The 11,839-nt window shown below is 41.7% G+C and overlaps 1 protein-coding gene across 2 annotated transcripts in view; it reads left to right on the top strand.

Annotated features, from left to right (window-relative positions):
- Positions 1 to 536: 536 nt before the first annotated feature.
- Positions 537 to 11,839, top strand: part of CCL28 (C-C motif chemokine ligand 28) — a 53,642-nt gene continuing 42,339 nt past the window's right edge. For both annotated transcript variants that reach the window (XR_002482628.1, XM_008069603.2), the window contains exon 1: positions 537 to 669. Coding sequence is in view for 1 of the 2 variants with exons in the window: in XM_008069603.2 (XP_008067794.1) it covers positions 606 to 669 (64 nt within the window). In the remaining variant the exon portion in view is untranslated. The remainder of the gene's footprint in view (positions 670 to 11,839) is intronic.

Here is an 11,839-nt window from a genome sequence, read left to right on the forward strand (position 1 = left end):
TGCAGTGGCCGCTCCTGGCCACCGCTGCCTCGACCTGCTGGGCTCCGGTGATGCTTCCGCCTCAGCCTTCCGAGTAGCCGGAATTACAGGCATGCGCTACCATGCCTGGCTGATTTTTTGATTTATTGTAGAGATGAGATCTCGCTGCCCAGGCGGGTCTCAAACCCGCGGGCTCAGGCAATCCACTCACCTCAGCCTCCCAAAGGCACGGGATTACAGGCTGAGCCACCGAGCCCGGCTAGAACTTTTATAAATTCAAATAACTGGTCTCCTACCCCAGAATTCTGACAGGGAGATTCATGTAGATTGCTATTTTTAATGGTTCCTGAATTATTCTGATGCACACTTCCAACTCACAATGACCCCACCAGTTGCCAGATCATCACTGATGTCCTCAACCCCCAGTCAGGAGCTTCTCAAGTTGGGGAGGAGATTGGTCTTTAAAAAAGAAACATGAGAAATCGACACCCTGAGCACCTCCCAGGGCGGGGCCACCTGTCTTACTCCTCCATGCTCTTTCTCAGAATCCAAGGACACCTTTAACCTCATTTCCTGATCGTACAGCCTCACCTGCGGTGCTGTCAGAGCCAATAGGGCAGGCAGGAATGCAGCAGACAAGACTCGTCATCACAGCCTTGGCTGTCTGTGTGGCCCTACGCACCTCAGAAGGTAAGTGTGGGCGCCAGCCACCTAAATCTCCCATGGAAGTGGGGTGCCTCCCAAATTCTTGCTGGCAGGAATAAGGTGGGGCAGGAATCACTATCTCTTCAGGTAAGAATTTCCAATTGATTTCTGATTTTCTACAAGGAAACGGCGTAGGTTTAACATGATCTCCAAGAAATTTCAGGAAGGAACCCCACTTTAACAGGATCATTAGTAATTTGCCACCTGGAGGATCGTCATTCCACACTGGTGCAACTCTGATCTGAGTTTCCTTTTCTAGCGACAACAGGTTAGAAAATTTCCAGCTAGAGTTTGGATAAAGTCCCTATTATTTATCTGTCTTCCCTTTTGTCCAACCTGCTAAACTGTCTGAACAACAAATGTATACATTCTTAGAGAAAAAGACAGACTTGATCAACTGGGTTCTGGTCAGGTAAGTTGTAAATTTCCGGAGCAAATTCAGCCCTGTGGATACTGAAAAGTGAAACTTCAGTGTGACCTTTAAAAAGGGAAGCAGAGCCCAGCATAGTAGTGCCTGCCTGTATCCCCACCAACTCAGGAGGCTAAGGTGGGAGGATTGTTTCAGGCCAGGAGCTGGAGGTTGTAGTGCACCTGTGAATTGCCACTGCACTCCAGCCTGGGCAACATAGTCAAACTCTTAAACAAAAAAGTAAAAATAAAAATAAACAAATAAGGATGAAGGAGATTGAACCATACAAATTAAATCAGAGAGAATTTAGACTGTGATCTGCCAGCCTATCTATGGAGATTGTAACTGCCTTTGGACTGGAGAGAATTTATTTTACAGCAGCCCTTGAATGAACTGGTATTTATTACTTGACTTATGACTCTTTTCCAGTGTCATCTTTTTTTGGCTTTACCCCAAACAGACTCCCTAAATGTAAGTTTTTTTTTTTGTCTGCTTTTTAGAAAATTGAGTCAATATTTAAAAACACAGATTTATGGAAGGCTGAGGCAGAAGGGTCACCGGAGCCCAGCAGGTCGAGGTTGCGGTGGCTGGGAGCGGCCACTGCATTCCAGTCTGGGCGACAGGGTGAGACTCTAACTCAAAAAAACAAAACAAAACAAAACAAAAAACACAGATTTCACATGCACATATTTGTATATATACACATAGAAATTTGATTTTAAAGCTTTTCTTGAAAAATCACACTTGGCAACAATGGTTCCAGATACACATGTAGGAGCTGGTTGAAGCGGAAGAGCCTCTATGCTTCTGAATTTACTACCTGGTCCCCATAGGCAATTGTTTAGGGATTCCAATATAGTACACCAATGTACTGGGCTTATAGAAATACACAGAAGAAAAAAAATCTGAATAATCTCTTTTGCATTTAAATCAACCTATTTATCTTATCAAGATAAAGACAAAAGTTTGCCATTTTATATGTTTCTGTAACGTTTTTCAGAAAAATTCACCATGGAAATTTTAGGACTCCCTTTCGGCATTTTTTGAAGGTCTACCTACTAAGGCTTTACTACAACTTTTGGCAACTCCACCAACTCAAAAATGTTTTTACATGAAGCTTTGAAATAAAGGTCTATCTCCTTTCCAACTTCCTGATTCAATTGTCCCTGCAGCAGCAGCCCTCCTACAAGAAAGGAGGGAGGGAGGGGCAGGTGGAGGAAGCAGAGGTTCATGAGGAAGGCTCTGCCATACCCAGGACCAAACTTCAAAAGTCCCATGTGAAGTTTGATCCTGGGTATGGCAGAGCCTTCCTCATACCATAGGGTATGGTAGAGAAGGTGGGACAGCAAAATGCAGGGGTTTGTGAAAAGGTACTGCTGGTGATCATAAAGAAAGGGAACTGAGGCTGGGCACAGTGGCACATACCTGTAATCCCAGTACTTTGGGAGGATAAGGAAGCAGGATTGCTTGAGTTCAGGAATTCATGACCAGTCTAGGCAACATAGAGACCTTGTCTCTACAAAATAAATAAATAAGCAAGCAAGCAGGGCATGGTAATGTGTGCCTGTAGTCCTAGTTGCTAAGGAGGCTGAGGTGGAAGGATTGCCTGAGCCCAGGAGGTCAAGGTTGTAGTGAGCCATGATTGTGTCACTGCACTCAGTCTGGATGACAGAGTAAGACATCAACTCAAGAAACCAACCAACCAATAAATTAACCAACCAACTAACCAACCAACCAAAGACCTGGCAATTGCCTATTGGCTTAGTCTTGGTGCTTTCCCTAAGGCAGTTTGGGCCACAGGAAAATCACATTATCTGGGAAGCTCCAGTCCTCCGACATTTAAAAAGTGATGTCGGGTTAAAATACACAAGGATAGGTCTGAGATCTGTTGTGGCACCGAGACAGACAATGCCACTGCTTTCCTTAGCAAATTTCCATTCATGTGTCCATGTATGCCAGGCATCCTGTGGGAGGCATTAAGTGATTCAGTTGGGTGCGGTAGCTCACACCTGTAATCCCAGCACTTTGGGAGGCAGGGGCAAGAGGATTGCCTGAACCTGGGGGTTCGAGACCAGCCTGGGCAACTTGGCAAGACCTCTTCTCTAAAATGAATGAATGAATGAATAAATAAATAAATAAATAGCTTGGTGTGGTGGCACGTGCCTGTAGTTACAGCTACTTAGAAGGCTGAGGCAGAAGGATTGTCTGAGCTCCATAGGTAGAGGCTGCGATGGTGGTGAGCATGAGACTGCACTCCAGTCTGGGCAACAGAGTAAGACTCAGACTCAAAAAAAAAAGGGGGGGGGATTCAGGCTCCAAAGGGGAAGGTGGGGAACACTTAGCAGTGCAGAGAAGCAACAGGTGGCCTGGGTAATTGTTGTAGGCTAGGGGAGGGGATAGGGAAATGACCTGTGCCAGTCTGGGACTTTGGTAAAAACATTTTGTTCTTTTAGGTAGAAAGCTGTTCCATTATCTTAATGGTGGATTAAACAGCTATCTTGATGTGATGGTTAAATATATAATTGACATTTCCCAAGTGTTCTGCATAAATCAGGAAATAGGTGACTTTATCCATAATTAAAAGCCTTGAATTTTATCCAAAGGCAGAGCACACCCCACATCTGCTGATGTGGCTGCTGGCTCCCAGAACTTAATACTCAGTCCATAAACATGACAATCATCCTATTTCAGTGGCCCTGAGCCAAATTATTTAAATCCACAATTTAGGGCTGTGTGGACCTGGCTGTTTTTATTGTACATTAAGACTAACACTCCACTTGTGCCCAGCAGGTACAAGCTGGGAGATTTTGCTTCATTGAATCCCAAATTGTCGTCCTGCTGAAGACCTACTTTCTCATAGTAGAATGGCTACTGAATCACACAGATATTTGCTAGAAACTTGCTGTTTGTACCCTAAAACTTTATATTGTTCTAATACTAGGACACTGGCTAGGGAGGGTTACCAGGAATATACGTGTGCTTAAATGTTGTTCTGCACAGTTGGGACTCTCCATGTCACCAGGAGTGGTCCCTGAGAGGCCTGGGAGGATCTGCCCAGGAATCTTTCCTTTAGTTTCTCCCCAGTTGTGCCCTTGAGTTAAAACGCTACATCTTGCTTTCCCCAAAGTCTGTACCAGTTAGATTATACATCTAGATTTTCGTTCCAAAAGCCAGTCATCATATCTGTGATGTGATTATAGTCTTTTTAAAAAAATGTCCTTTTCTATGTCTAGAGAAGCAATGTGATATAATGGCAATCTTTCACATTTGAGTAATGCATGGCCCCTTCACAAGAAAATATTCTCTTCACCCTCAAAGTTGACTTTTAAGTTATTTTATTGTAACTTGCTATACAAACATAAAACCAGGCATAAACCCCTTGTGCACATTTCTCATTTGCAATTATAAAACCAAAATAAATGCATAACTTAAATAACACAACTACAGAGCCAATAAGATTTAAATATAACAACATTCAATGTAATACAGTAGTTAATATTTGGCTGAAACTAAAATCACCATTCCAAACATGAATATAGCACTGATGCTCCAGACGCAGAGTTTGAGTTTAATGTGTGTGTACTACCAAATACAGAATGAGAAGTGTTTGTTCCCACCTTTTTCTGATTGACCCGCAGTGATATAATTTGGTCTTCTTTTGGTATAATGCATTATGAAGTTCCACTCTGTTCTTTTCTAATTGGTTCGGGACAATTAAGGTAGTATTGGACTTGCTAACAGCACTAGCATAAACACAAAGCAAAATGGAAAAGTCCTAAAAGTGCTTTTTAAAGATGGTTCTCTAGAAGATCCAGGCCATGCCCCACTTTGAGAAAAGTTGGCATATTGGGAAAAGTGTGGGCTCTGGACTCCAAAAAGACTAAGTCAAAATTCTAACTACATGAACTTAAGGAATTGCATAATCTCTCTGAGTTCCAGTTTTCTCATTCGTAAAATAGAGCAATGTCCCTCTTACCTAGTTATTCTCATGATTAAATGAGAGAGTCTATAGAAAATGTCCAGCATATAATAGTTCTCAACAATTGTTACTTCCCCTCCCTTTACTCCTACAAGGTTTTGTTTCCCCCTAATACTAAAACTTAAAATTACCAAGAAAAGTCACAAAATTTAAAAATATTACTAAAGTTATGCAAGTAGCAAATGTCCAGAATATTTTTAAATGTAAAAATATATTGAATACAAAAATGAAAGTCCAACTTCACCATTCCTTTAGCCCCTCTCCCCTTTCTAGAGAATTCTGTATATCATTCCAGAATTTCTTTCATGCATTTATAAATGTGAACCCACACACATCCACACAATTTAAAACAGAAATAGAACCACAATCTACATGCTTTACTTATATTTTTCACTTAATCACAAATAACAGTATATCTGTTCAACACGAAGCTGTTTCTTAAAAATCTGCATCATTAATCTTATACACAACATATAAAATTCCGAGAACAACTAGAAATGTTCATGTTTCATTTATTCACTTATTGTCAATCAGAGTTCCATCATGAGACAGAAACCAGAAAATTTGGGGTTTTTTTAAATGTCCATTCCTTAGATTCCTCTTTAAAAAAATTTTTTTTGCTATATATATTCATAAACAGTATTTGCCATTGTTTGGAGGCATTTTTAAACTGTGCTTGAAAGGTAGTACATATGATCTTGAAATTTGCTTTAAAAAAATTCAAACATTCAGTTTTTGTTTTTTGAGTCAGGTCTCACTTTGTTGCCCAGGCTGGATGCACGATCACAGTTCACCACAGCCTCAATCTCCTGGGCTCTGGCAATCCTTCTGCCTCAGCCTCCCAAGTATTTGGGACTACAGGCGCACACCACCATGCCTGGCTAATTTAAAAAAAAAATTTTTTTTGTAGAGATAAGATCTTGCTATGTGGCCCAGGCTGGTACTGAATTCCTGGACTCAAGCAACCTATCTACCTCTGCCTCCCAACATACTAGGATTACAGGCATAAGTCACCACACCCAGTCCAGAAACCAGATAATTTGTACGGGGAAAGTTTAGTATAACAAATGATTAACTATCACAACAGAGAGGCTATAAAGTAATGAAGAGAATTCTAAAGAATGTAGGGGTAGATATTCCTAGGGCTAAAACAGAGAAAGAAGTCTCATATCCCACCTTGCATAAGATATAGACTTGTTGGAGAATGCACAGCCATGTCTCACCAAATGGCCAAAAAGTCGTCCGGTCTTTCACTACCAGAACATGCTGGATATCCACCTTCTAGTTTTCAGGGAAAAGTTCTTCAGAGGGAGGTGACTCACTCACCTACAAAACACCTGTGGGGGTGCAGCTAGCTGCTATGCACTATAGGAACCTGTAGGAGCTGGGCCTGCAGGAATATGCTAAGAGAGCACACTGGAGCCAGGAAGGAAAACCCTTTCTTCTTGCAGTAGACACTTCTACAGATAAAAGTTGAACATCGTGCCAGGTAAGCAAGAAAAAAATATTGAAAGAGCCCATCTCAATTTCATAGAACAGGCAATTAAGGATGTGTGTGAAGCTGAAGGGAAATAGACAAGCAGCATATCCCACAAACACCTGGATACCTACTATAGGCCAGGCACTATGCTGTATATTGGCATCCAGATGTCTTTTTGTTTCCATTTATTGAGTGCTTACTATTTTTCACTGCTATTCTAAGCACTTAAGTGTATAAACTCATGCAGTCTTGACTATAACCCTATGAGGTAGTTGCTATTACTATCCCCATATAACAGATAAAGGAACTGAGACACAGAGTTAAGTAACTTGCCCAAGGTCAACTAGCAGAGCCAGGATTTAAACCTGGTAGTCTGTCTCTACATGCTTAAGTACTATGTTATTGAGCCTCTCAGGATGTCTCTATGGCACAAAACCATCCAAACCCTTTCTACACTGCCCTGACTACCCTAGTGTCTTTGTTATGAGAAGTACTGGTAACCAGATGTCTTCATATTAAGATAAAGAAAGCCCCCATTCATTCTCCACACACCCCCAACATCATCCCAGGGTTTCAAAAAATATCTGAGAGGACTTTGGGCATAGCAGTTTCATATATCACCGATTGGTGAGTCCTTCCTGCCTATTCCATGACAGCAGTGGGCACCTTTGTAGGCATCTGTGTGACGGGTCTACATGGAGTGAGGTCCGCTAGAATGAAGAAATGTGTTCCTAACTACCCACATTCTGAACTTTATGTTTATGTATTCACTGCCCTTCTTAATCACACTCAGTCTTGAGACACTGCCAGCAGTTGAGTGAATCTTTTGTATCATTTTTACCTTTATCTTGCAAATCTTTTCTTGCAAATCTTTTCTTCAATAATGACATGTTATCTTTCTCTACTGTTTCTATTATGCTGTGTTCTATTTACAGTACCAGTGCTTTTCAAATTGGATTTTTTTTGTACAGATAGGGTCTTGCTCTGTCATCCAGGTTGGAGTGCAGTGGAGCAATCTTGGCTTACTGTGGCAGCCTGGACCTCCTGAGCTCTAGCAATTCTCTCACCTCAGCCTCCCAAGTAGCTGGGACTACAGGCACACACCACCATGTCTGGCTAATTTTTTTTGTATATTTTTGTGAGAAGAGGTCTTACTACATTGCTTAGTTTGGTCTCGAATTCCTGGGCTCAAGCAGTTCTCCCACATTGGCCTCCCAAAATGCTGGGATTACAGAAATGAGCCCTGTACCCGGCCTCAAGTTGCATTTCTAATAAGCTCCTAGGTGATGCCATTGCTGCAGCTCTGGGAACCACACTGTGAGTATCAAGATCTTACAGTAGTTCAAGTAAGAGAGGAAGCTGTTCACCTCTCTATTGTTGGATCCTTTCCCTAAAGCACAGAATGTAATTTTTATATCACAAATTTGACTTGATGTGTAGTGCTTCAATGTTTGTCCTAACAGGTTTTGAGCTCTGGGAAATCTTTAGGGCCCTCTAGTGACCAAAATCGGATCATAAACAGAAAACAGGGATTGCCATCCCAGGCAAATCACCCCTGCACTTAACACTGAAACTTGATATTGGGAACAATGACCACAGCCCAAAACCAATAAAACAAACAGAAATAACACATAACTGATAAGACAAATAGTAATGCTTTTAATCAGATACTTATAACATTTAAAAATATTACAAAAAACAGAAAAATTATCCTAATTACTTGAATGTGCAGGAAAGGTGCTTCTGAAAGGCACTGTGTAATTTAATTTTAGGTAATTTGGAACATAAGATCTTGACCAAAAACTGAAACTTTTATTTCTTAAAAAAAAGTAAATATATTTTTATGACAGTAGGAGCCTTAAGACAAGATAAAATGAAAATGATTTAAGATCAGAGCTTATTTCAGTCCAAGAAACACATGTTTAGCACTAATGCCAGGCGGTGTGCTATGTGGTAGCTGTACAAAGATTCTCTATGGGAGATTACAGTCAAAAGACAGTCATAAAGTCTAGTAAGGCTAAAATTTCCATGGGATGTTTAATGTCTTTATTTTCTGAGGTTAAGAGACCGTTTTCCCCCCAAGTAGTTCCATGAGCATGTACTACCATAAAAGCATATTTAGAATTATTGTAAATGTTCACCTGCTTTCCTTGAGACAGCTCTAGGGCCCTGGTGAAAGTGGCCAATTTAGCTTTCTGTGCTGAGGTACCAGCAGATAGGGTGCAGGCTTCCACTACCCTGTCTATAGTCACTACAGCATGCCCAGCTCAGCATGGGCCATCTTCCATGAAACTGCTCCTGTTGGTATACAGTTCCCAGTCTGGAGCAGCCATTGATTGATCTGACAGGTCTGATCTGCTGGAATAAATTACATCAAGAATCTCCGAACAATTGTGTTCTGGCCCACAGTCAGACTCAAAGGCCAAGAGCAAGACCGCTGGGTTCAAAGCTGTGGTGATTTCTAAGGCAACATTTGGATTGCCTAACAGGATGGCTGGATATTTGCCCATCAGTCCTCCTGTGAGCCAATAGCCTTTTGTTCCAAAAGAGTCAATGTCTGATGAGGTGCAAACAGTTATGGGCTATTCCAGGGTGACTGTATCCTAGTTGTCTGTTTCAATTGTTTGGAGAAATAAGCCATAGGTCATGGAAAGTCTCCAAGCATTTGAATTAGCATTTTCAGTCCTACAACTTTTCATGAACATAAAGTCTGAAGGGCTTTTGAGGATCTGGCACCCCAAAGTGGAGGATGACATTAACTTTTTCCTTGATGGTATCCAATGCCTGTTAGCATTCAGTAGTCCAATGTAAAAACTTCAAGTCTAGCCCTTTTACAGCTTAATAAAGAGGTCTGACTATAAGTCCAAAATGAGGACTCCAGATCTGCCATGCCCAAAAAGCCTTGCAACTGTCTCCTCTTCCCAGGAGACTTTATGGCTATAATTACTTGTTTTTCGTTGGACATTAGGCTCCATTTTCCTTGCTTTACTTAGAACCCAAGATAAGTCACCTCCTGTTTGCAAATCTGAGCTTTCTGAAGTGATACTTTATACCCACATCATGCCAAATAATTCAAGACCAGAACAGTATTAGATAAACATGTCATAGTCTGGGCTCACTTTTAGCAAATCATATACATATTTCAGTAAGATCCCTTTATCCAATTGTAAATTCCTTAGGTTCCTCACTAATATCTCACCAAGGATGGTGGGTGAGTTTTAAAAATCCTGAGGTAACATGGTTCCACAATATTGGAAGTGTAGCCTTTGTTTCTGGGTCCTGCCATTCAAAAGCAAACAGCAATTGAGCCCTTTTTTTCAATTGGTATGCAGAAGAAAGCATCCTTTAAGACTAATACTGATAACCACCCATAGATTCCTGGCATAGTAGTTAGTAAAGTATAAGTTTGAGTACATTGGGTACAGCTGGGTGAATCTCCTGAACAATATCACTGTTAGCTCTCAAATTTTGCACAAATTGGTATTCATTTGAATACAGCTTTTTCACAGGGTAGGGGTGCTATATGGGGACCTAAAAGGTCAGATTAATCCATTCTTTAAAAATGTAGCACAGACTGCATTCCCTATAAAAGCCTCTTTCTTAAAGGGATATGGTTTCTTATGGCGTATTTTAGCCCCCTCTTTTATCCCTACATGCATGAGTGGCACATTTTCAGCTCTACCTAGCGTCCCTTCTTTCTACACAGTTTTATGTACTCTTTCATAGATCTCAGGCAGAAAAAGCTATTTTTTCTCTTCTTACTGAGCAGTATCTGCAGCTGCAGAGTCTGCTCTGGTGGAACCTGTAGGTGGAGCTGTTGCTTATCAGGAGAAAAAAGTTACGCGTACTCCAGTATTTAGCTTACAAACCACAAGGATTGGGCAATCTAGCATGTCGAGAAAGCTGCGCCTTAGCTCTAGGTACCCCAACCAACATTTCAAAGGTTGGAGAAAAGCTTTTTGCTGCATTTCACCAGTGACTCCTGCCACGGGCACTGTTCTCTTTGTACTTTTAGTTACCTTGGCATTTGGGACTGAATACATTCTGCCAGTACCACATTTGTCATCTGAATTGCAGTCCTGTTCTACCATTGGCCTGTGTGCTCTTTCTTTCTCATCATCCTCTTTCTCTTGGTTTCCTGGCTTTTTAAAATCGGAACTCTTTTTTTTTTTTTTTTTTAGTTGGAGTCTCACTCTGTTGCTCAGACTGGAGTGCAGTGGCCACTCCTGGCCATCGCAGCCTCACCTGCAGGACTCCGGCGATCCTTCTGCCTCAGCCTTCCAAGTAGCTGGAACTACAGGCGCACGCTACCAGGCCCGGCTAATTTTTTGATTTATTGTAGAGATGAGGTCTCGCCAAGTTGCCCAGGTGGGTCTCGAACCCGCGGGCTCAGGCAATCCATTCACCTCGGCCTCCAAAAGCGCTGGGATTACAGGCTGAGCCACTAAGCCCGGCCTAGATTTGGAACTCTTATGCCGCCAATTACCTTCCTTTTTACAATAGACATATTGATTACTACTGAGAGGTTTCTTTTGGTTATTTCCCAATGCCTGATTTATCTTTCTTGGGCACAAGTTCTTTCCAACTGTCTCCACATATATTGTGACTTGTTTCAGCTTCCTAGCTTTCCTAGCATTGTATATGAAGGCTATTTCCACCAACCAGGAAGGGCTCATTCCAAAAGCCCCATCTAGTTCTTGTAATTGTCTTTTGATATTGGGGACACTTTGTTGAATGAAAGTCATATTCACTATCCTCATACTCTCGGGGGCTTCTGGATCAGCATGTATAATTACAGTGAGTCTGGTAAATACATTCCAAAAATTCAGAGGGGTCCTCACATGCTTTTTGGAGAATTTCTTGAATTTTAGCTAAGCTTTTCTGCTTTGGTACTCCCTTCCTCAGCCCTGCCAAGATGCACTTCCTGTAATGATCTGGTGAGGCCAACCTTCCATTACGGGGGTCCCAACTGAGGTCTATTAATGAATGTAACAGCTGCAGGATCAGGGGTTCTGTTGGGATCTTTCTGAAGGAGGCATCAGGCCTCCTCACTGGCTTTGTCTAACACTAGCCTTCTTTTATCTGCAGTCAGAGTATTCAAAAGGGCTTGTATGTCTCCCCATGTAGGTTGATGGGTGGCAAAAACAAAGGTAAAAAGAGGTCAGTCATTTTCTGTGGGTCATTTCTATAAGGTAGACTGGTACTTTTTTTTTTTTTGAGTTGGAGTCTCACTGTCGCCCAGACTAGAGTGCAGTGGCCGCTCCTGGCCACCGCAGTCTCGACCTGG

The sequence above is a fragment of the Carlito syrichta genome, unplaced genomic scaffold (assembly GCF_000164805.1).
Source record: "Carlito syrichta isolate Samal-C Ts95f unplaced genomic scaffold, Tarsius_syrichta-2.0.1 Scaffold312137, whole genome shotgun sequence".
NCBI lineage: Eukaryota > Metazoa > Chordata > Mammalia > Primates > Tarsiidae > Carlito > Carlito syrichta.